This window comes from Thermobia domestica, chromosome 16 (assembly GCF_964235325.1).
Source record: "Thermobia domestica chromosome 16, izTheDome1.hap1.1, whole genome shotgun sequence".
Lineage (NCBI taxonomy): Eukaryota > Metazoa > Arthropoda > Insecta > Zygentoma > Lepismatidae > Thermobia > Thermobia domestica.
In genome coordinates this window covers 156,728,278-156,755,315 of record NC_137469.1, presented here as the reverse complement: position 1 = coordinate 156,755,315, position 27,038 = coordinate 156,728,278, and the positions used below count along the sequence as shown (strand labels likewise).

Genomic DNA, 27,038 nt, shown 5'->3' with positions numbered 1-27,038 from the left:
ACCATCAGGAAGAGCGCAATATATATATACATTGGCGGATCCAGAATATGATCAAGGGAGGGCTAAACCATAGTTTGCAGCTTTGCAGATTTATCCAGTGTAAAGCACGATTGAAGTCCATTTTATCCAGTGTATAACTGAACTCCTATGGCCCTCCCTTGGATCTACGCCTGTATATAGGTTAGTGCAAAGTGCAAAGTGCAATATGACCAGGGCCGGCCTTAGGTGGTGCGGGGCCCGATTGGGAACATTTTGCGGGGCCCCAGGTTTACAACTAACTTGCACCAAGGTCTGTAGAACCCTATCTCTTTCTCTCTCTCTATATATATATATATATATGTTCCCAATCGAGCCCCGCACCACCTAAGGCCGGCCCTGGTCATATTGCACTTTGCACATTTAACATTGAATTCGCTAACCCCGACCACCGAAACCTCTACCTACCTGCTTTCAGTTCCAGCAGTGTTTTGCATTTTGTCCGCCATATTGAATTTTACACTTTTAGCATCCGATTCTACACAGCGACGTCGAATATCTCCATATACCTGATTTCAGATTCATAGCATGTTTCTTTGTAATTTGTGTCCGCCATGTTGGATCCGCCATTTTGATTTGTAAACATTTGGTATCAAATTCGTATTTAGCTACCTTTCAAACCTATATATACCACGTCTCAAAACAATTACGCCATAGCTTCTTATTTTATCCACGTTTTTTGGTGTTTCGGAGCGAGCCTTGTTCTGATCTTTAAATGGCCGCCACGCTCCCTACAGGCCCCACTCAAGCAAGATATTTCACATGTGAAGTATACTCGGTGTGACTTTTCCAATGATATATAACACATGCAGATCCCCGCGTAACACTTCATGTACTTCCCTAGTTAGTATAATTCAGAATTTTGAATACATCGGTTTGATGATCAGTCTAAAAGTGAAGCTGGCCATTCCCTCTCGATACAGCTCGCAATCTACTTATTATTATCGCCACACTTGGCGCTATTAGTCTAAACAGCGGTGTAAGAAGTTTTTTCTTTTTCTTCTTTTTTACAAATTTTCCTCAACTTATTACAAACACCATTGCGCCCACTCGTATTTATGCTGTAATCTAATTTTATCATTGATCACCTATCATTCAACATGGTGGGTATAGGGTATAATTTAACAACAATTTCGTTCAGTGTTTCATTGTAATTTTTTATGAAAACTCCATAGTCCAAACGCAAATATCATTATTGAAAGAACTAAACTAACTAACTCACTCACTCTATGGCCTATGGAACCCGGAGGTTCAATGCCGCGTTCACAAAGGCTCTCCACTGACTTCTATCCTTAGCTAACTGCATCCAATTTATACTTTGTATGCCAATCTCTGCGAGATCCATCTTAATATTGTCCTCTCATCTGCGCCTAGGTCTTCCTAATGGTCGTTTTCCGATTGGTCTTCCAGTCAAGACTTTGAAAGCGTTTCTACTTTCTTCCATTCTAGCTACATGACCCACTCACCTAAGCCTCCTAGACCCTAATGTTGGGTAAACCATATAAATTGAAAGAACTAAAAAAAAAAAAAAAAAAAAAAACACTTCTCTTGCTAAATGATCATTGTTCCATTTAGTACGGCGGATATATTGGCAGTGGAGCATTGTGTTGTGAGGACCCTAAACTTAACTCTAGATACAAGCAGCATGGTGTCCCGACAAAACGTACCAGCGACAAAACGTACCACTTGAATTTTTGCGACAAAACGTACCACTTTTGACGACCTGTCATAAATGACAACCTGTCATGGATTAATTAAAGCATTTCTGATATTTATTCCACGACAAAACGTACCACTTTTAATTAGTCCAAGACAGGTTGTAATTTATATAACATTTCAGATATTTAATCCGCGACAAAACGTACCACTTCAAGCATTTTTTTTTTCAGCGTGTTCACAGATTATTCTCCAGATCGAACAAACTTCTCTTAAACGTTCTGTAGGTGACAAACGTAACATTAAACACATTTATCAGCGAATAAGAGAACACGAGTCTTCCAAAATACATTCGACCAATGTGGGTGCTTACATATCTAACAAAAGAGAACATAATGTTAAGAAACTACTTCCTCATGAACAGGTAAAACAACGGCAGTATAAGGTTGAGAAGAACAGACAGGTAATGTATCGAGTTGTCAAAGTGCAGAAACTCATTGGTAAAAGAGGGCTCATTTATAGAGGAAATGTAGCAGCCTATAAAGTGAAAGACACAGCTATAGATCATGGAGACTTTTTGGATATTATTCCTTTCTTAAGCAAATTTGATCTTCCGCTTAAAAGTAATTTAGATAAGATCACCGAGAAGAGTCATATACGAGGAAGTAAGAAGGATAGTGGTCGCATAACTTTTACTAAACACGGTGAATTTTGTTTTGAATGCTATTAACACACTTATCAGAGAAGATATTTCGAAAGAACTCTCTCAAGCTTCAATATTTTCTGTTCTATTAGACACTACTCAAGATATAGTAGTTTCAGGCCAGTGCTCTGTTGTTTTACAGTATGTTGTTAAAATGGTTGTTAAACAAAGTATTGTTGTCACCACAGGCCAATGTCCTTGCGGTTTACTGCTGGAAATTCTGCAGAAGTTGAACCTTGATATCAAGAAGTGTATTGGAAATTCAACCGATGGCTCAAGTAACATGCAAGGACAATATTAGGATTTTTTCAATTCACCTATGATCAGTTACACGTGTGATTCAGTTGATTTTGAGTTTAACGGCCCTTTTAGCAGCGAGGCTATATGAGACGGGACATACTGATTTACGGGAAATCCGAAGCACATGAGCTCCCGCCAGGAATCGAACCCAAGTTTCCCACGACAAAGGCGCATACGCTAACCGCTTAACCACTAAGAAACTCATTTACACGTGTGGTGTTACGCTCATATACTCAATCATGTCATATGTGATCTGACAAAAAAAAAATTGCATTGATTCTGTGTCATTGTTCTGCTGAATGACTGTGCGATATTTGTGCGTGAGTCTTATCAGCGAATGGACATTTGGGAGATCAAATGTTAACAAAGGCGTCTTACAGTTATTGCGGAAACAAGATGGTAGAAAACACACTGTTTTTCAGAAAAAGTTTGGTCGTTTTTCGAACCCAGAAAGTGCTTTGTATATAGAGTTGACCATAATAATTAAGAAAATTGCTTCTACAGAAAATATCAAACTAAAAACTAGGTGTAAAGCGAAAGGATATATAAAAGATCTTCTCAAGTTCAAAACAACTCGGACAGCACAAACGTTCCTTAAGATATTTCAAGTGACGACCTCTCCGTCAAAATATCTCCAAATAGAGGGTGCTGCTAGTGTAGTCCTATCGGATGATGCAGACTACTCTGTAGTGAAGGAGTAGAGAGATGATTTTGAATCCGTTAAGAATGCAGCATTAAGCTTTGCAGAATGTGCCAATAACAAATTTGAAGACTTAGAACGTGATTTCTTTTCTTTTCTTTCTTTTTTTTTTCTATTGACCTGTCGACAATTCGCCTTCAGAGATGGGCAAAGAGTTTCCTGTGAATATGAAGATGAAGCTGCTTCTATGCAATGACCAGGTACTACATCGAAGCATTCAACACAATATTGGACATGGTAGTTTCGAGTATTTCTTCAAGATTCAAGAAGCAATGTACTTTATGGATTATTTGGACCCTAGACACTTCAACCAAGTAACAGAACTTCCAGACGTGCCTTTTGATAAACTTACATATTTTCTGAAAAACTTCAGTGAAGAAGTTTCCAAGGATACTATAAATGTATTCTCTTGGACTTTTGAAGGACGTGGATATCCTTGAAAGTCAGTTTTGATGACGAGCACAACCGAGAAAAAATGACTGTTCTGATGGTGCAAGTGATTCAGAATTAGGAGAAAATACATTTATTTACAAGGAAAGCGAATTCAAAAAGTGTCGCAAAATTGTCCAATGTGCTGCTTTTTAATTTTGCAGAATTGTAAATTTTGCAGTAATACTTATCCAGGTTTGCAGCATACAAATTTTTATTCTTTGCCCGTAACTCAGGTAACATGTAAAAGAAATTTTTCAAAACTGAAATAAACTGAAATACATTAATAATAGGCTAACGAGTACCATGTCTCAGGAACATTTGAAAACATTTATATTGATGTCTATTGAAAAAGATTTATTAAAAAATATTTCGAATGCAAAAGTGATAGATACAGTAGCATCAAAAACTAGTACACTAAAACATCTGCTAATTTTGTAATATAGTATACGTTCTCCTTGAACTTCATATAATATTTTGAACAATTCAGAATAATATACTGATGAAAGAATATCAGGTTTTAATTGTCAATTGTTAATACTATTGACTTACTGTAGAAAGAAGACTGTGCAACTTGATTTGTGACATTGAGATGCTGGTGGCCCTTGTGGGAGAAAGCGCCCGCGCCCCTCTAATAATACCTATCCGTCCCTGGTCCAAAGCCTAGATAAAGTGTGATGGAAATCAGCAAATATTCAAATATTGAATATGCAAGATTCTTGTTGGTCTGGCAAGAATCTTGCAGGCATGGTCATAGTCTTAGCCTTAGTCGTAGTCTTGGTCTTGCATCGGTACTTTTCTCACCACCAATCTGTTCAACTTTTAACCTTATTTTGGCCGATAAATATATATATATATATATATATATATATATATATATATATATATATATACTTATATGTTGTCCTATCAAGTGGTACGTTTTGTCGCCTGTCATTATTTGATGGCTGATTGGAAGACTCTTCGCAAGTAGCCCTCCAGTCAAGTGGTACGTTTTGTCGCTTGTCATTATTTAAAGTGTTTTTAGAAAACCCTTCACAAGCAGCCCTCAGGGTAAGTGGTACGTTTTGTCGGTGGTACGTTTTGTCGCTAGTACGTTTTGTCGCGTATTCAAGCAGCATATGGCCTTGGTGTTAAAAGTAACATCAAAGTCTTAGCTAAAAAGTAGTTATACATTTGCTACATACGAATGTATGAATTTTAGTACGTAATCGAATGGAAGAAGTCTCATTCAGTTGTAAGTGCTTTTTAAGTAAGTTCTCATTCTGTAAGGTAATAATCATTATATAAAAACAGATATGTCATCTAAATAATAACAGAAAGAAATAATTTAATACTAACGTTCATATTTACTGATTGCGTTATGTTCGTATTGTATAATTCCCACATTTTCTCAAGATGAGGTTTTATCATTTGGTATTCATTAGTTTTTGTCATCAAAGATACGGAGAAATTGACTGAAACACAGGTATCACTTTCAGGCCAACTAACGGGACACGGTAGCACTTTCCAGAAGATAACATTTTGATTCCTGAAATACATTCAAAATGGTACAATTCATTACGTGAAATCAGGATGTTTTACTATTATAATACACGCATAAAATATTTAAGATTCTTTGGTTACATTCTAAAGACTAAAATATATTATAAATGCTACAAAATAAAGGAGGAATGAATATGATATAAGGAAATCGAATAATCCAGAGATAAGTCACGTGTACGATTTTCTTCAGTGGATATTTACGTGATGTAGGATCAAACAAGGGTTTCTTTACAACACAGATGAATATTGCATATCATTAAGCAATATTGTATTATAATATAATTAAGTCTGCAGTTGGAAGGAGAAAACTAAAACCAAATTCAAAATAGTTTACTTCAATTTATATCTTTTTCCACTTTAAGAAAACTTATGTGTGATTGCGGAACTTACCGTTATCGTACAGTAAGGTTAAGGAATGTTAAAGTAGAGATCTGCACGGGCCGGAATTTATTGCCCGGGCCTGGCCCGGCCCGTAAATTTATAATTTGAGACCCGACCCAAGTCCGAAATATGTTTTAGCATTTAGGCCGAGCCATGTGATAATCAAATGAGCCCGAAATAAGCCCGAATTACAGAAACTTAATAATTAACGCAAAATTGTATCTTTATTTGCAGCAATAACAGGTTTAATTTTGCAGTTGTGTTTTAAAAGTTCTTCGGAAAGAATAGTCCAATAAATATCGCTGTATAGTATATTTAAAAGTGAAGCCCTAAAGGCCCGAGAAATATGGTTGTATATTTAAAAATTTACTGCCCGGGCCCGAAGTAATATATGCTTTGTTGGCCCGAATCCGGCCCGTGGGCTCGACCTGAGCCAGTGCGGACCTCTATGTTAAAGTGAAGAAAATAGATTGCAAAATTGGTTTTCAGTTTCGCGTTCACCAACTTCTGATTTTGGACAAATAGATGAACGGAAACATTTCATTAAAAAAAAAAACCATGAATTTTAAACATAGCCAAGAAGAGCGACGGGTTGTTTCAGAAAATGAATGTGCTTGTTACATGATTGCTGAAGTTCGGCATCTAATTTTATATATCGCTATGAATCCCTCAGCAAGTAATGTCGATTCAACTAAATCCCATCTTGACTCAATTTTGACGCCAGAAGTTTACTATTATACTTTTCAAAAAACTGACGTAGCTGGATAGCTAATGTCCTTGCTTAGCACTCCGAAACCTGTTGAATTTTGGATATATGTCCTTAGTCTTACCAGGAGAATAGAGTGATGTATTATAATTTCTTATGGGCTTTTCAGACTCAAAAGAAAATAACCAAGACAAAAACACTAAGAGAAACACGTCATTAAATGTCATTATTCGTAGGATAAGAGCACATTGCATTGCATTGCGCAGTAATTATGTGTTTTCTTCGCCAGGAGTAGAAATGTTACGGTATTTTCACGTCAAAGATAGCTATTAACGTGCTTGAATGTGTCAGAAAGATTCCAAAGGGATGATTCAATGATCATCGTACAAACTCAAAATAGTAGGATTTGTGCTGTTAAACAAACAGATTGGTAAGTCAAACATAAAACTGGATTACAGATGAACGTCTGCCGTGTCTGCAAAGGATATGTCAACCATTTGTTATATTCTATAAAATCTTTATGACTTTTTGATTCTAATGATGGATGCTTTTCTCTTCTTCTCTTTCTACTGTTGCTATCCTTTTTTTACAATTGAGTCCACAAACTCTGGACGGAATCATTTTATTTATTTAGTATTTATTTCGATTTGTTTTACATGTCGAGGTTAACGCTATATGAAGCCTTATCTACCACCTAAATATGATACAAAATTAAAAGTTATAGTTTACAGTAACAAAAAAAAAAGAAAGAAAAGAAAAAGAAAAAGAAAAGAAAAGAAAAAATAAAAAAATACAAGGAAGAAAACAGGTGCTCACTTACACACACATACACAACACAAATATTATAGGGCAACACTAGAATAATGCATACATGCATGTTACAATACGTAATAAATGTTAAGTTTTATATCCTTACGACGAGGTTGTCTATTGGTTCTTCTTTGTCCATTCAACCCTGCTTCGATAACAATAAATTGTAAACTGCTCTTTGAAAATACGCTACAGAGCTAGACTCACGTATCAAGGTTGGCAAAGCATTTACGACAAATCACGATAAGTATGTATGATTTCGAGGAATAAGTAAGTCTATGAAGATGAATTGCAACCTGGTCGTTAAAAAATGATCTTGTGTCCATGTCACGGTAATCACTAAAAAAATGGTGTTTTATGAGGTAAGAAGGTTCTGTAAAAGTTAGTGTTTTACAGAGCAGTACAAACGAGTGCAATTTACGCCGTTGCTGCATCTTCAGCCAGTGTAGCTTTTCCAAGAATGGCGTTACGTGATCAGAGAATTTTAAATTAAAAATAAAACGTATGCAGCATTTTGTATCCGCTGCAAACGGTTTTGTAAATGTATATCAGCGTCAGTTAAATTAGTGTCACAGTATTCCAGATGTACTACCACTATCGTTTGAACAAGAGTGTTTTCAACTGCATTGGGAAAAAGTTTTTAAATTTACTGAAAGAATGAAGAACTCCAAAAACCTTCTTCCATGATGTGCTAATTTATTAAATTATATATTTGCCAAGATTTTTCACAGAAAAAGGGAGGGGAATATTTACGCTGTCTAAAGTTATATTGGGAACAAGTGAAGCATCTATTAACGTAGTCGCACGTTTGGAAGTAATTAAAATTGACTTTGATTTGACTGGATTTATAATCAAACAATTATCTGCTGACCAATTATCCAAATTACTGAAGTCTTCGTTCATCTTTGTTATACATGTATCTATTTGCCTTACTGAAGAAGATAGATACAATTGAACATCATCCGGATATATGTGATACTCAGTGTTATAGAGATTGTGGTAAATCATTATCATAAAGACTGAAAAGAAAAAGCCCTAAAACACTACCTTGTGGAACCCCTCAAGAGAGATTACGCTGACCAGAAACTAAGTTGGCAAGTACCATATACTATTTTCGGTCGCATAAATAATTTTGGATCCTCTTAGCAGTTGATGTAAAGAAGCTAAATTTTTACAGCAAAATGTCGTGCTTTGCTATAATCGAAAGTTATGGTACATGATATTTGTTGATCGATGTCTTCCAAAAATTCTTGTAAATTCTAAAGCGGCCTTGTACCGTCTGGTCTACACGAAAATTCTAAATAAACAAATAAAGAAACGCATTTAGAAGCCAATATGATTCACCACTGTTTCTATTCTAATGCAGCTCATATTTTACATCTCAAAATGTGGTATAAAGAAATTATTTCCATTTGTTATAAGCCAAAAATGGCTATAAGCGTTCTCCTAAAATAGTTCATAAACATAACCTTCACAGTTAGTATATTACTTACGTTATGTCAAAGTCCCAATTTATAATGTCGTTCAGATATGTTTTGCAATATACAGTTGACATTTCTGCCACCATATTCTTGAACTGACCAGAATATTTCTCATAAAACTGAAAGAAAGAAAAACAATCCATGTAGAATCCTAAAAGTAATTGAGTTTGAAATAAAATTTATTTATTAATCCGGTTTGGAAATTTACATTTCTTTGTTTCATTACTAACATTATTCGTTACCTAAAATTATCGACAAAGGACCAAATGTCATTATTTCTCTTTTATGAGTTAATTAATCGAGGAAAATCTACTCAAATTAATTTAATATATTTAAGATTCCAATTGGCAAACCATTGTTCCCCATGTAGAGGTTATTGTATGCCAAAAAGAGTCCAAAGAGGGAGAGGGTTCAATGATCTCTGTACGAATTCGAAATACAGTCATTCCATTTGTAACGGAGGTTACACTTTTACTACTGCAAACTGATATATTATGTAAATAAAACTTGTGTTCTCCGTGTTGTTATAGACCAAACAATAAATACCCATATCACCATTTAAACTATAAAGATACATGTGGAAATATCACATCGTTGTGGAGAAAAAACGTTATTTGTTGCGTAACGGAGGTTACATTTTTTGGGACAGGTTTAACTCTTCGTATTTTTCCACTCAGAACTCTGGTTCCCTGTAGCACCGAAACTATTGCTGTTCGAATTTTTGTTTATTAAAAGATTAAACTATGAATTGAAAGAACAGTTGTGAGGAGAAAAAATAACATTTGATTTGTTTCTGATATGTTTCTTGTCTAAAGGAGGTTACACGTGGTTTGTAACGGAGGTTACAAGTAGTTTGAGATCAGTGACTGAACTACTCCTGAGGTACTGTATCGTAATATAAATCGGTTTATGTTAATACAATAATTATTTGCATCATACATACAACTGTAAGCAGTCTATCGTCTTAATACCAAGCAAGATAAAGGCTTGCAAGACGAGATCTCTGTAATACTAAAATCGTGGGTGTAAAGAAAAGAGTGCATTACATAGCTCAAATAAGACAACCAGTCTATTGATAACTGATACCAAGCTCAGGATTTCCACTCAAGAGCAATACAAAATATTGTGCAGTGAAGTTAGAAAGTATTAAAAACTATTATAGAACATAAGATACAAAATAACTTCACGTAACGGAAGAAAAACAAATGAAACTGTTACTTGCGTAAAATAATTAACAGAAATAAATATACTCCATCAAGTTTTAAAGTTTGTTTCTAGAAGATCGGTTGATATTAATGAAATATTCACTTTTCATATACATCAAATGGATGCGAAAATTTGTACAATATCCTGTTTCTTATTATCTACAGCTTTGCAGAAGTAAAATTTTGTCTATTTGCTCGTAACTAACATACTTTTCATTATGTTCATCAAGCTGAAACAATGTACCGTCACTTCCACACAATTTTAGAAATGCCATCAGGACTTCATCATCTTCACATTCAGTCTGACAGATGCCTGCATATATAGGCAATTTTACTTGAAATCAATCAGGACCTAAGTTTCTGGCTTTGTATTATGTGCTGAGAGTTCGAATTCCGATACAGGTTTTTTCACTGATGGCTCAAGAACATCAGAATAGTTCATTTGTATTCTAGACAATGTGTTACTATCATCATCGTCATCAGTGTAAACATCACTATACTTTAAATGTCTTTGAGGTAGTGTTTGTATGGCTGGTTGCTCAGTCGACCTCGAAGAAACATGTAATTTGATTAAGTTGGACGTTGCGGTAAGACCAATTAAAATATTATTTTCATCCATTTTCTCAAAGTGATGGAAGTTGTGTATTCCAATGATATCCAACGTTTGTTCAGGAAGAGGCGAGCCGTTTCTTCATCAGCTTGAGATATCAAGTATAAAAAACACATTAACAGTTTTAGACAAATTGGCAGCATGTTTATAGAATTCTTGTGCAGAATTAATTTGTGTGCCTTTATTATTACGTTCTGAAGGTTTTATGTGATTGTTTCGATTGTACATGAATTTACATCATACTTTTGAGTAACGGAGGTTACATGGTGTCAGTGTGTATTATTTAGTGATACAAAACAAAGAGGTACAATAAATGCACAAATAAGTTGTTTTATAAGTTGTTTTTAAGGATGGTCAATTTCAATGCAGATAGCATTATTCTTCAGATTTCATATCTATATTTCTCGTGAAATTCCCACTTTTCGTGGAATTCAGAATAGTAAAATTTGTGTAGTTAAACAAACAGTTTGGCCCGTCAGGCATAAACCTAGTTTACATATGAACGTCTAGCGTGTCTGCAAAGAAGGATATTTCGAACATTGTTTTTTTCTACAAAATCTTTTGTTCTGTAAACATATCTAACAACGTTTAAGTGTTATCAATTTTGTGATAAATATTTATCTTTTAGATTTTGCAAATTTCTTCATTAAAAACTTCTTAAATGGGAAAGTGTAGATAATTTTTTTTCTTAAACCCCAATTCTTTCTTGTGAATAACCCTACTTGCTGGTCTAGTAGTTAGCGCGCCCGCCTATGGTGTACATTGCCCGCATTCTGTTCCCAGTGGGAGATCCATGAAATTTGAACATATTACAGTGGTTTAACGTCTACCTAAAACTGTAGATACACGTCTCATATCAACTCAGTGCTGGAAAGGGCCGAGCTAAATTCCAGCGAACAAACTTTTTTGTGAATACGTTTTCCCTAAACGTTGTATATGATATTAACGTGTGATATGCATAAACCTGCATATAAAGTATTTTTTAAAACGATTGCATGATTTCTGGAGGTTCTATACATGATCAGGGCTGTAGCCAAGGAGAGACACTCGCTAATATACGATTACGTATGAAAGTAGTGTACCAGAAGGCAGTATAAAACAGTACGGTAGAGGAAGCCTACCTTAAATTGCTCTCGAACCTAATTTGAGGAATATTTCCTCTTACTACCAAGAGAAGACGTACAAACTTTGGCAAAACGCATGGATATAAGGCGCCAGATCTATTTAGATTAGGTAATCTACTTTGAAATACAAGACACATACATACATAATACACACACACACACACACACACACACACACACACACACACACACACACACACACACACACACACACAGAGAGAGAGAGAGAGAGAGAGAGAATTTGATTATTTATCAAACGCTTTCGTATTCTTTTTATGATCATAATGTATACTTAAATATTTCTTAGAGTTATTTTTATAAAGGTAACCAAGAAAGTTCTGTCGTTTTTACACCCACCATCGTCGAACATCGATTACACCCACAACACCTAAGTCGTATCTGGAAGATCAAAGATAGTTCCAATCAACATCGACGACCTTCTGCCAACGTTCTGGAGGGCCATTGATTCCATTGCTGTAGAATTTGTTGGGCCGTGAAGTGAAGATATCAAGTGCATTTTGCACCTCTATTAGGGATTTGAACTGGCGTCCTCTAAGGTGATTGTCCAAGGAATGGAACAGGTGATAATCGGTCTTTGCAATGTCCGGGGAGTATAACGGATGCAATAGTGTTTCCCATTCAAGGCGTAGAATGGTGTCCCGGGTCATTCTAGCCACGTGTGGCTTAGCGTTGTCCTTTAACAGGAGAACCCCTTTGCGATTCAGAACTGTTGGCTCCAGAGTTTTGAATTTTTCTTAAACACAGTTCAACTGCTGGCAGTAAACAGTTGCATTGATGCTCTGACCAGCTGGTAGCAGTTCTCGATGCACGATGCCGCGAGAGTCCACCAAACAGAAGAATTTCTTTCTGGTACAGTGAGGTTTCGGCTTTTTTGGAACCGTTCATGGGATGCTAAACAATGATGATGGCGCCGTGGACCTTCGTACAGAACCCACGTCTCATCACATGTCAACACGCTGTCCAGAAATGGTTCCTTCCTCAGGCGAGACAGCAAAGAAACACAGGTGTTTGATCACATTGCCTTCTGACCAGAGTCAAATCTTGTGGGACTCATCGACCCAACTTGTAGTGCTTCCCAAGTTGATGGAGGTACTTCCGAATGGTTTTTCCACTTACACTGAATTGTACCTCCCAGTTCCTCACATGTCTGGCCACCGCTCACCTCAATTGCTGCCTCAAGATCTTTATTTTATACATGTGTTTGCCTTCCGGTACGTGGTGGGTCTTCGAGAGTTTCGTCACCGTCTTTAAACTTGTTAAACCACCGCTGCACTGTCCGCGTAGTCACGACACCCTCACCAAAGGCCTGGAATATTTTCTGCCAAGCTGCAGCGGCGTCTGACCCCAGTTTGAACTCGTACACCATACATGCATTTATGACGCTCTATGGAGGTCCCATGTTCACTCCATCCTTATGGAAGTTCACGATGTAACTGAACTGCTACAACCAGTTCACTATAAACGGCTGGATGTACCCACACCAACAACTGACCTTCTTCTTATCTCCATTCGCATTCAAGTCACGTTGCGAGGACCAACTGAACACAAGACCTCCACAAAAAGTGACAGAACTTTTTTGGTTACCTTTATAGAACTTCGATGGTCATGCTTGTATCAATATATATCTATCAATAGTTAATAATATGAGAACCAATCATGAATACGGATCTGCCCCATACACTCAAACTTTCAATCATAAAGTTCAGATCATATCCTAATTTCTAAACAGTTGAGCTATTAATCAAATGAACATTAAAATGAACTTTCGTAAAATAGAACAAAAATTGTGATAAAATCTCTTACAAGTGTGTTTAAAATTCATAAAAGGGTTTCCAGATTTGGGAAAGATCTGCAGAAAACATCATACTTAAAAGTGCGTCGGAGCAAATTTTTATAAAATGGCATCCCCTCTTACGCAGCAAAGAATGGCAATGTTAATACAATGGAATTTAACAGAGGCCAGTGAGTCCCTGATTACATCTCCGCCAAAGGTCCGCTGTTTCCGGTTTGGCTTAGCCGGTGTTAGTCTTGGAGTGTAAAAATAATACTGCGGTACTGTTGGAGAACTAGGTGAATGAATGAAAGATTGTGACAATACGAAGAGCTCCACGATGTATTTTCAATATACCTGTGCTGTTAGTAACATCTTGCCTCTCATAGTAAACGCGAGGCATTGAGGTATTAATAGTGATAACAGTATTATTTGTCAGTGATCAGTCAAACTTTTTATTTGCTAAGAACAATGACTTAGCATAGGTATTAAAGCCTCTTCAAAATCCAGTGTGTCAGACAGATACGTCTATACTGCAGTTTCTAGCGTGCATATTCCCTTGCAAGGATGTAATAAATATCTAAGTCACTTACTTTCAGAATATGGATCCGTTTTTATTTGAGCTATGAGCAAAATTTTACGCAGTAGATTTTACATTTATACCAAACTAGAGTTGATTACGCTTCCCTGCATTGAAATAAAAACTTGAAATGCACAACTCCTTATGTGGTAAAAATGATAGTAAAAATTGAATATTACTGTTGTAGGCTGAATTTGGATTTAAACGTCATCGGAAGTTTTACTCTTCATCTCAACGACCCCGAAAACTATGGATTCGATACTAATATCGGTTATTTTCGAACATTTTTATATAGCTCCTTCTCCCCTAAGTTACACTATCAAAGTGAAATGATAAAAACACTCCCAGTCTGAACTTCATCCATGTTGAAAATTTGATCGAGAACGGTCGGATAGTTCAAGCGGTGCAAAGTCACAAACATAAACACTCATTTTTCTATGTATAGATAACAAACAATGCATTATATTTTCTGTAATCCATCATGAAAATAGTTTTGTGAGTTTATAAATTTTCTGACAAAATTTACAATAAAAGAAGTGCAACCATCTGTTTTCGATTTTATTACACTTATTTTAGGTGCATTTCACGCCATAAAGACTATTCAAAATATGACAAACCCAAGAATATTTGAAGTTGTATTTGACTGCTTTACTAGCCATCTTACGATGCTATTCTTTCATTCAGGAAGCGTGATTGTCAAATTGCAACATTAAAATATATGATGTTCCTCTTACTCTTCGACTATAGTTCGTTCCTCGTAACCATTTATAAAAAGTTATGCTTCATACTTTATTATTTCTCATAAGTCAGTTGCCTTTAGTAAGGAAGAAAGTGTATTCGTAAACGTAATTGTTTAGCAACCGTATACAAAACAACACGAATGGTATGTTAATAAAATAACTTCATACTACCAGTCATATGTCAGGAAGTTGATATAACCGTTGCCATTTTAACAATTTGCTCTAAAATATAATGGAGTCGGAGTAGCACTAGGTATATAAGAAAATTTAACACAACTCAAATAACACAGAACCATTGCGTTGAATTAATTGTGCACACTGATAAGTACTTTTCTGCCTGTAAATTAGTTGTCCGTTCTGTATATGCTGTAAAATTGTGGTACGTTTCTCTATAATTAATCTCCTTGTTCACCATACACTGTGAATACTATAGTTAGTGAGACTACTGCTGTAGTAGTTGCTAGAAATAGTTTAAACGTACACTCATGTCCAAAATGATTGTCGCATATCAATAACTGTCTTCTTTTAAGAATATAATTTGATAATGATTTTGCAGGGTACCTTTAATACAGATACTATGTGTACAATCAGGAAATGTATGTTTGTGGTAAATGTATATTTGTGGTAAATTTCATGGGAAAAGAATCATAAATACTAATATTAGAATGAGTAAAACAAAATGTTGCTAAATGGACAAGAAAGTTTTATTTTCGTTTTATTGTTCTTATTTACTGCTATTTTGACATGAAATTTTCCCCATACATGTCTTTGAAGATTATACACATACTAACATTATAAGAAATACTGGGCAAATTCGTTATCAAATTATATTCCTACAACAACATATTTATAGACATGCGACAATAATTTTGGACATGAGTGTACATAAGATTTAACATTCCCTGCAATCTGGCTAACCATCAGACTTTTATATTATTCAACCATTGAGACACTGAAGTTTTCTTAAAATTTTTGTGGGAGTCTATTTCATATAACTCTTATGATTTTCGGGCTGGTCAATAGGAGAGCAAACTCTGTCTTTAACATCACTCTGTAGGATAAATTAATATATGGCAAGTAAATGCTACATAGTGTGCCAAAAAGTGTGACCAATCCCATATTTGTTCAAGTAAATGCTTTTGTAAAAACGGTTTCAAAATCAGAACTCAGTTAAAAAAAAAAAGAAAAGAAAAGAGAGAGAGGGAGAGAGAGAGAGAGACTGATAAAATGGAATTTGCATTTGGCGACTTTAAAAACTAAAGTTACCTCCTGATCGGATTTTCCTTTCAGATAGACTTTAATGGTGTCTGCCGCAGTTGATGGAGGAGGTGTAGTAGGAGGAGACGTGGGTGCTTCAGTTGTTGTTAAAGTACCTGCAAGATAGAAATAAGATTATTTATTGTATTCTAAATATTAAACTCTTGAGATATTAGTTTAAAAGTTTCAAAATATTCCAGATATTTTAATGGCACTTGAACTAGACATGAATTTAATTTGAGTTATTTCTACGGCATATTGTCAAAATTTATGGATATTTTGTGCAACTACAATACTGACATTTTATCTTGGTTTGCAAGCTATTCATGAATCTGATAACATACACCCTGTGATAGGTAGTTTCTTAGTCTCTAGTGAATTACAATCGGGATGTTTCTTCATTCCGTTTGAAGCACAAATATCTATCCTGTGACTAAAGAGATCACGCCAGTTCAGGTAGGATTAAAGTCTGAGATTTGAACATGTCGCAGAAGGTACCACGTGAAGAAATCAGACTTCTCGTGTCTCTTAAACTACAATGTAAGAAATACTGAGTAATCTAAGTTTACCAGTACACTGAGTTCATGTCATTATGTAAGTATATAGATAAGTTTTAGAAATTACTTTTAATGAGAAACAGAAAGACGCAAGGAAACAATGTTGCTCTTGCATTCCACTTTTTAATGACGCATAGTCGGTGATTCATGTAGTGAGTTGATTAGCAGTATATTGAGGAAATCGAGGTGATTTGTGACATCAAATAATTAAACCAAAACTAAGGTGCTGTAAACTACACCTTTCTATGTACAGAGCATATTGGTATATAATCTTTCCCTTTATACCTATTCCTTCTATCAAAACGAAACTTGATACACTCATTTCTTAACCTCTATAGTATTTTTAGAGATACATTTGGATTGTGTGTTTTTAGCCGAGACCACTCCAAAGGGGGCCAAAGTTGATAGGTGGGATTTTTGGAAGGAATTTTCCCGACGTTATCCCAGTTTTGCCTGTCCAAGTACGTTATGGGCGCCAATCACTAGTATTTCTGGAAAGCCTGTTTCATGCTGAAGAGAATGAGCTATAAACCATGACTTTCCAATGAACAGTGTTGATGCAATAGCTATTTCACTGAGAGTCTACGATTTTCTTTATACTAACAGGGTTAATGGACTCCAGGGACTTACTTCGTTGTCCATGGCCAGGTCCGCATCTAGAGGGAACCTGCTCCCCTAAACTTTTCGTGGCCCCTTCAGACCTCAACACAAAAAACACAATTTAGATATGTGCAAGAGAATTTTTAATGACTTGGTCCCGCTTAAAATATCCATGGCCCCCAAACCTCTGTGGCTGGTTGCGGGCCTGTCCATGGCACCTAATTTTTTGTGCATGAACATATCTTTGTTATGTCTATCGAATGGACTAGGTTTGATTCGGATTTTCGGATGACACGTTCATGTCTGTTCCTTGTGAATATCTTCCTTTACTAATATAAATGAAATTGTCAGTTAAATAACAACCACTAAATGTTTCACTTCTGTTTTGATTTTCATGGGAAACGAAATTAGGATCATATTTTTTGTTTTTGCTGAACAATTGATACTTTTGAAATTACATTTTAAAAGTGAAAACAAATTTGATACATCCAATTCATTTTGGATTCCAGGCAAAGGTATAGTTAGCACAGGTGATGTAAAAGTTTGGCTCTCCTGACAAATTTCAATAGTGTTCACGTAAGAAAACGTGACTAGGGGACAAAATTTGGACCCTCTACCTTATATTTGCGGAACTAATTATAGAATTGATTTTAATTCTTCTAATCAATGTTTTCAGAATTTAATTTTAACTCTGAACATTCGTTGTATCAGGAAGGACTGAACCAAGTAGATTACAGCAGTTGGAAATTGTTGCTGGAGCATCTTATATGTATATTAGATAGGCTCTCCACATCATGCTGAATGCTTTTTCCACGTAAAGATAAACTCCTAGTGTGTGTGCCTACCTGGGCGCAAACGACCTAGAATGATGCAGTAATCCTATAGATGGTATAGAATATTGTGCTGTAAGAAACATTCGATGGTTTTGATCATGAATGATAGGATATTGAATGTCGATGATTGTGAAGATAGATATTGACTTAAACTTCTGAGTCCATTTATTTGCACTGTACTTGGTGACAGGCTCATAATTGTAGTTTCATATGATAAAACCTTCTACATCCGTCATGTTTTGGTATTTTTACTATCCTGGCTTCCTTTCAGTTGGACGGGAAATGACCAGTGAATGAGCACTGAATAATATTTGAAAAGGAGAACCATGAGCCTTCTAGGTATTTTATTTTATTTCTTTTACTTCAATGGACCTATGCGTCCATAGAACACCGAGATTATGGAGCGTCTAAGCAGAATTGTGTTTTGTAGTCGCGTGCTAATCATATTCTAATCCTTGATTTTAAAATAAAATGTTCTTTACTATTAATTAACATCTCAAACCTAGGTCAATTAAACTGAACTTTTACATTTTGTAGATAATCCATCTGCATTACCTGTCCAAACTTTCACACAGAAATAATAATAATAACAATAATTATTATAATTATGTTTCTATGAATCGAAGTATGAATAATCAGATAAACGGTTTCTGCAAAACAGATTCTGTTCTACTGAAATTAATTTTTAAATACTGATGTTTTGGGGGGAAATAGACCGACTGTTTTATTTTATTTAATATTTTTAGACTTGTCTGATTTTGCTATCACCCTTTCAATCCTTACCTGTCATTTCATAGCTGATGTTGAATCCCTTTCGTTGACTGGGAAACTCGTGCTTCTTAGCCTCAAAATGGACGTGAAAGCTATTTGTGTTTGGAATAAGATATTTCTGCTCTCTTTCCAATGAATGGGCGAACAAATAGGTGTTTTCATCGTTTACGAATTGTTCTCCTGATAAAAGAAAGAAAACTATTTAATATATCAATATCCAAGGACTTTGAGAAGTAATAATGGCCACTAAACGAGATTTTTCTCAGACATCCACTACTTATCACATTAGAGTCCGCTGTTTCCGACTAGATTTTATGTTCAGTGAGTGAAATATGTAATATTTCGCTATTTGAACCACATAATCCCGTTGATCATTGCATTTTCTGGGTACAGTGAATTATGCGGCACTCGTTAAACATTAGCAACTAAATAGGCTCCATTGCTTATACAACCTTGAAACTACGCAACATAATTTATACAAAATGAACGTATTCTAAATACCTGTTCTGTAACTACTCTTTGCGCTATGTGTATTTAAGCGATCTTCATTGACCAACTAACTATGATTTAAGAATCCTCTATTTAAAAACCACACAAGCAGAATGCCAGAGTTATAGCCTTGAGCCAGCTCAACCTGTCAGCGTTGTTATTAGTTATTACTCAACCATCCGAGATCTCTTCATACTATGTCACCGCATCTTTCTCTCGACCTATTCCTTTTCTTTGAAAGCTCTTCAACCAATATTCCTCTGTGTATCCTGGACGTGTTTCTTATGTGAGTTAAACCTGTGCTCATCTCATACTTTTGGGTCTATTTATTTGCACTGTACTTGGAAACAGGCTCATAATTGTAGTTTCATATGATAAAACCTTCTCAATACACTCATTTCTTGTCTTTTGCTCCAAATATTTTCCTGGAGCCTTTACAAGAATTTCTAGGATCAGCGTTTCTTCTTCTTCTTTTTTTAAAATTTCCTTAAACTATTTGTCACAGCTTTACAGAAGAACTAGCGACTTTTAATTATGAAATCTAAGGTAAGCATACAGCGAGTCGCATCGCTGTTGTTGCAGATACGGTATTACTAATTTTTGCATTCAGGTAACTCTGTAGCATGCTAAGCATACGGATACATTGGAGTACGGATACTGTATACGTCCGTAGAACGCTATTGAAAAAAAAAATCAATTTAGGAGTAGAAACTATTGTTTGATTTCTTCTTGATCTGACGAAGTGATTTCAGATTTTTTAAATAACAATCGGATAGTTTAATCTTACATGATGATGGTGCCAGACAAAATTTGTTCACGGATAACTCACCAAGAGGGGAGGAAAATCTTTCAAGTGTATCATATCTTCCTCATATCATATCCCTGTCTGCTCCTGCCACTCTACCACCTAATATCACACTCACGTTAGGTAAAAAAAAAAAACTAAAAAAAACTAATTTCTTTATTGATATAAACTTTAACATTCATTATTATCCATTTAATGTATTTTCTCTACTGGGTGTTATATTTATAATTCCACTTTTGTAGTTAGATATCTTGAAAACATAAATATCTTAACAGCAGAAAGTACAGTATATATAACAAGGTGGCGTGTATTGTATAGTGCCATGAAATTTCTGTACTCTAGTGAGTACAATGTAACAATTTATGAATACCTAATTAATGCATAAAAAGGATACGAGTGAATTTACTTTGCTTAACTTCAGGAATACTATTTCTTCTCAGCAATCCTAGTATTGAATAAAATAAAACAATTCATTTTTTTACTTATATCATCATCATCATAGGTATTCTGCCTTTATTGGCAGGTCACTTGCCGCAGCTGAGAAGCTTCCATGCTCCACGGTCCTCCGCTAAACTTTTCGTCTTCGCGTATGATCTTTCTGTTTTAATATCATCCATTAATTGTAGTCTCCTTCGCCCCCTCCCTCTCTTTCCCGCCACCATACCCTCTAGGACGTCCCTCATGATACAATCTCTTCTTAGGCAATGTCCCAACCAGTTTCTCTTCCTCTTCCTAATAATATCTAAACGTGTTCTTTTCTCACCCACCATTTCTAACACACTCTCATTCGTTTTCCGCTCGACCCAACTAACTCTTTCCATTCTTCTCCACACCCACATTTCGAAGGCTTCCAGTCGATTTTCGTCATCCTTACGCAATGTCCACGTTTCCGCCCCATACAGCACAACACTCCACACGAAGCATTTTATGAGTCTTTTTCTCAACTCTTTGTTCAAGGTCCCACAAAACAGACTTTTCTTTCTTTTAAAGGCTTCTTTCGCCATTCCTATCCTTGCTTTTATTTCACGTTCGCATTTCATGTCATTACTAAGAACACTACCCAGGTATCGAAAACTATTCACTTGTTCTATTTTCTCCCCTCCTACTTTTATATTTGACACAGACCCCTTTGTTCCAATCACCATGGCTTTTGTCTTTCTAACATTTATTTTCATCCCATATTCTTCAAAGCCCCTTCTCATTTTTTCTAACATTTTATTGATTTTCTTATAAGCAAATTCAAATTACTCAAGAGAAAAAAATTAATTTATTAAGTTACTAGTTCTTGCAATTTTTAAAATTATTAAACGTGTTCAAACTGTAATGAAAGTTTTGTTTCAGCATTATTTAATTTAATAAAATTAGACGTCCAAACCTGGATTTATAGTGAGAAAATCTCCCAAACTGCTCTCTATATCCACTTTATGAATTGTAACAAGAATCTCGGCTGCTTCCTCTATTACAACAGACCATGACCAACATCCATTATCAGGATACGGATCTGAACCAGGAAACTCAATCTTTCCGGATCTCTCTGTTAATCTTGTATTTGTTTCTCCTAGAAATAAATATATTTACTCGTTAAAAATGACAAAAATAAATACCTTAAACTAATTCTCTGTTGTAAGATAACCTCAACAGTTTAAAAGGTCATTTATTAAAAAGCATATTGGCCACTCAATGTCAACTCAAAAATATTTTGATGCCCAGAGTCACATAATTTGCTGAAACTTTTACGAAATTACTTCCTATATACGATAAGTAAAAACATAATTTTTCGGTTTGGGTACAAAACCTCGTGGTCAGAACCTTGCGGTGACAACATCGCGGACCAAAACCTCGCCGCCTAAAACCTCGCGGCCCAAAATCTCGCCGGGCCGAAACCTCGCCTGGCCAAAATCTCGACGTCCAAAACCTCGAGGGACAAAATCTTGTCAGGCCAAAACCTCGCCTGTCCAAAACCTCGCCGCCCAAAACCTCGCAGGCGAAAATCTCGCTGGGCCAAAACCTCGCCTGTAAAACACCTCGCGGTCCAAAATCTCGCCAGGCCGAAACCTCGCCTTGCCAAAACCTTGCGTCCCAAAATCTCGCCATACCCAAAATCTCACCTGAAAAAAACCTCACTGTCTTGATCTCTGGACACAGTATCTCGCCGGTCTAAACTACGCGGGACGTAATCTCGCTTGGGAAGAAATGTCGTCAGTACAAAACCTCGTCACGATGATTTCTTCGATGTAGAATGCTCTATATATTGCTGTATGTATGTATTTTGTAATAACATATAATTGCATTAAAATAATGACAAGAAAATATTCTAACGCGTGCTTTGAAAATCTGTATATATAAAAATGAAAATTACTATGTTTGAGACATCATTGCTCTTGTGCCACCCGACCGATCTCGATCAAATTTTCAACATAGATGAGGTTCGGGCCTGAGATGTCTTTTGTAATTTCACTTTGACGGCGTAACGAAGTGGAGGGGGAGATATATAAAATAAATAAAACTTAATAACTCTTGAACCAAGAGGCTAATCTCGATCGAATTTCCCAGACAGATCAGGTTACCGCCTGGGATGGTCTTTATCATTTCACTTTGACGGAAAGGCGGAGAGAAAGGGGAAAACATATAGAAATACATAAAAATTAAATTGGCTGCGTTTGTGACTTAATAACTCTTGAACCACCCGACCTGTCTCGATCAAATTTTCAATATAGATGGAGTTTGAGCCTGGGATGCTTTTTATTTCACTTTGACGGTGACCTTAGGAAATTCTAACAAAATCGAATAATATTTATGAAAGTATGAAATAATATATGAGTTTTTACGTCCCTCGGTTGTGTTCTGTAGGTTAAAGGAGACGTAGATGATCAGGATGAAGGAAGTGATGGAATGAAGAAAGTGTGAAAAAAACGGGAATACTCCAAGAAGACCCACACACACGATGGTTTGTATATTATTATTATTATTATTATTATTATTATTATTATTATTATTATTATTATTATTATTATTATTATTATTATTATTATTATTATTATTATTATTATTATTTGTAATATGGAATTGCATATTAAGAAACTCATTGGGTAAATTTTAAGAAAAGGTTGCATTTCGCGAATTTTTGGCCAAGTGAGATTTTGGTCCGTGAGGTTTTGGGCGGCGAGGTTTTCACCAGGCGAGATTTTGGCTCACGGGGTTTTGCGCGGCGAGGTTTTGGTCACGCGAGATTTTGGGTGGCGAGGTTTTATCCACGCGAGGTTTTGGCCCGGCGAGATTTTAGCCCGCGAGGTTTCGGGCGGCGAGGTTTTGGCCACGCGAGGTTTCGGCCTGGTGAGATTCTGTCCCGCGAGGTTTTGGGTGGCGATGTTTCAGCCGTGAGATTTTGTCCGTATCCCTAATTTTTCTCTACCTCAACTGTTTCTAATTGAACAATTGTTTTCTTTCCGTATTAGAAAGTTCGACAGTATATAGCGAAAACTGTCATTCTATGAGTGCACCATTCAGAGTAGGGCACACGTATAGGCGATAATCAATATCACGCCAGACTTTGTCGAGCACGACTACTATCAGAATACCAACTGCGTCGTTGGTTTTTGCTTTCAAGTAGTTCATATGATCTATTTCTTCATTGTACACAATATCTTTAAAGAAAACTCACGAGAAACACACTGACATGCAAAAACACTTTAAAATATGCTTTCTTTGTCACAGTATTGTGAATTCTGGTAGCACTGCATTTGTTTTTGCACTGAAAAAGATATTTGAGTTTCCAAATGGAACGGCGTATTATTCAATAACCTAGGTGCCATCACTCCTGCACAGCAGTCCAATGAAATTTCACTATTCTTTCCAGAAGACCCTGTATCTTACTGTCTAGTATCATGTACAATTCTTGTAGAACAATGGATTTTTGTATACAGAAGTATTAAAAGTTACATTTTAAAATTTATTTGCAATTAGGTCTCAAGAGGGGTATTATTAGCAGTTAAATCAGCAGCAAAAAGGAAATTTGGGCTATTGCAAACTGTAACAGAACAGTAAATGTCGATTATATCTTGATAAAAGGATAAGTCTTGGTGTTATTATTATTATTATTATTATTATTATTATTATTATTATTATTATTATTATTATTATTATTATTAAGTATTCTGCCTTTTGGCAGGTCCTGGGGCTAATGAGTTTTTTTTTTTTTTTTTTTTTTTAATTTTGATTTGAGCCTGGAAAGGTTTCTTCCACGCATCTCGGTCTTCAGCTTCCTCTTTTAAATCTCAATATTTTCTTCTACTTTTCAAATCATCGATCACTTGTGTTCCTCTTCTTCCCATTCTTCGCTTTCCATCCATCTTTCCTTCTTTGGAAGTATAAAGAAGACAATTTCTCCGCAAGGTTAGTGAAATAGTGATGTAATGTTGGTCTTCTAATAAATTGTAGTATATTACGTACTTTCGATGAGCAATGGTTAAATTACTGTCGAGATAGTCAAGTATTTCATTTCTGAAATTGTGATTCATTCTTTATTATTCTTTTAGAGTGATGGCCGAGTGTCCCACTGAGCTCGTTTAAATCATATATTCTGCAACGTTAAGTATCGAAGCTGTTATTTAATTAAGTACTTATGTGTTTTAATTAACTCTTGAAATAAATCATTCCCAGCAAAGCTTGCGTGGTTCGGACCCATTAAGCTGTAACTCCACGTCTCATATAGACTAAATGCTGAAAGGAACTCTGAACTCCTTCCAACCGACCAATCTCGAAATAATTCGAAGAGTGTGTAACAAGACACAATCGGAGAAAAGATTTCGTTTACTTCGTTCGTTTACTTAATTACCTTCTCCATAACATCACTCATGACATACTCTTTGCCTGTTCCATAGTTTAGATCAATGGTTTTCAACTTGAGCATTAACTCTCCCAACGGGCGTTCCCGTTTCCAAAGGAAACGCTGGAACAAAAAGAAGCGATTGGGAGGAGATAAACTATTTAAGGTGTGTTTGAGATTTCATGACTTATAGAACATTATTTTTATTATAAATGATCAAAAGTCATTATGCATTCTATAAATAATCAAAATTTAGACTTTTTATAAATAATAATGTAGATTTTTAAAGTCTGATTTAAAGAACTGAAGCCCTTTTCTGGATATTAGACTGTTCGTCCACATCTTACGTTCAGCTGTGTATAGGTGAATTAAATTAATGACGAGAGACGCTCAGGACAATCCCATTTCACCCAAGGGGCACTAGGCTCGAAAAGGTTGAGAACCACTTGTTTAGATTACCAAACACAAAGACTTATTCCACTTCTACTGTATTAGCCTTCAATTAGTCCTAGCAACTGCGCTTTGGCTATTCGTCATTATTTGCTGCTTCTCACATTTGCGATCGATAAAGAATCACAATTACTTTAATGAACAGCCTTTAATTATAATTACATCATATTCAGTAATTGCAACGAAATAATAATAATAAGCATTATAAATCTAAAAATTGGAGTCCCAAGTACACAAAACAAACTAACTCCTTTAATTTTAAAGATATAGCAATGCTTTTGGGCTCGTCGGAAATCTCTTGAAAAGGCAAATTACGATTGTTTCAAGATATTTTTCTACATATGAATTCGTTTAGAAGTTATGCACAGTTAAATTTTGAAACACAATTACTTTAAGGGGCCATATTTGAAAATGGCAAAAATGCAAGCAAACATGATAAATAATAGAAAATGACAAGCAAACATGATAAATAACGATTTCTAACGTATTCTCTGTAAAATGAAACAAGGACGAAGTTTCTATTTTGAAATATCCAGAAGAAATGACTTTTCAAACTTTACAGGATAAATTCTATTCAGCGCCTTCTTGATGACAATACATTTCTGTTCCTTCAAGTGAGATTTTTTGAACTTTATAACTATATTGTTTAAGAAAACATACTAGATACCTCCATCAATTTTCATTTGGATGTATTTAAATTAAGGGTTTAAACCCAGCGATTCCAAAATTCTGCATATACACATGTTAATTGCATTCATAATTATCAAATACGATTTAATTATTATACCATTTTCTTTCTATTATCTTAACATATTTTTTCAAAACATAATATCCTCCGTTAGAAAACACACTAAAAACTTCGATACTCATATAATCCTTAGCACTTCATCTAAATTTCAGAATACAAAACATGTCTTAATTGAGTATACAGCAATGCTATACAGTTACTTTCCAATAAGGAACTAGCTATCTTTAGATCAAGATATAGGATGTCGATGTCATCTTTGGAAATTAACTAGTTCTACTATTCTTTGCGAGAATTTATCAATTTTCCCAAACTTTCACATAAAATAATCAGTATATACTAATGCTGATACCAAGAAAATTTACGATATCAACTTTTTACAGCTATGTGTAAAAGATATTGTTTTGATTCTATGTTTCGAAATATGGACTGGTCTTAGAAATTCTAAAATACAACTAGTCGCACTAATGATTTTATCTTTACATTAATTTTAAAAATATTTAGTTCGTTCAATAACGATTGGCACTCCCCCCTATAACTGGTGCCAAGTAGAAGTTTGAAATGTTTGTTGATGTATGCATTAAGATAGACTATAGTACTATCAAACTCCACTAAATGGTTTTGTTTCTTTCCGTAGGTAGCACATTGTAGCAGCAGTTGTTCCGACTTGCCAGAACGTTGGTGGACAGAGAAAAGACAGCATGGAAGCAGACACACATGGGCAACGGTGGACAGTGTGGTTTCTCTAGAGGGAAGGAGTGAATACTTCAGACATCCACAACAGATTATCAGCCGTATGTGGGGACACAGCACCAAGTCGCAGATCTGTGTTTCGTTGGGTATCTGAATTCAAAGAAGGCAAAGACAGTGCTGCAGAAAACAAAAGCACTGGGCGTTCTGCAACTGCA

The 27,038-nt window shown here is 35.5% G+C and overlaps 1 protein-coding gene across 1 annotated transcript in view; it reads right to left on the bottom strand.

Annotated features, from left to right (window-relative positions):
- The window catches only part of LOC145672824 (uncharacterized), a 96,998-nt gene that overhangs the window by 36,172 nt on the left and 33,788 nt on the right, over positions 1-27,038 (bottom strand). Inside the window, exons 4-8 of the mRNA XM_081741973.1 lie at positions 21,486-21,668; positions 18,829-18,996; positions 16,065-16,171; positions 8,760-8,866; positions 5,166-5,355 (exon numbers count right to left, since the gene is read on the bottom strand). Of these exons, the coding sequence (XP_081598099.1) occupies positions 5,166-5,355; positions 8,760-8,866; positions 16,065-16,171; positions 18,829-18,996; positions 21,486-21,668 (755 nt within the window). The remainder of the gene's footprint in view (positions 1-5,165; positions 5,356-8,759; positions 8,867-16,064; positions 16,172-18,828; positions 18,997-21,485; positions 21,669-27,038) is intronic.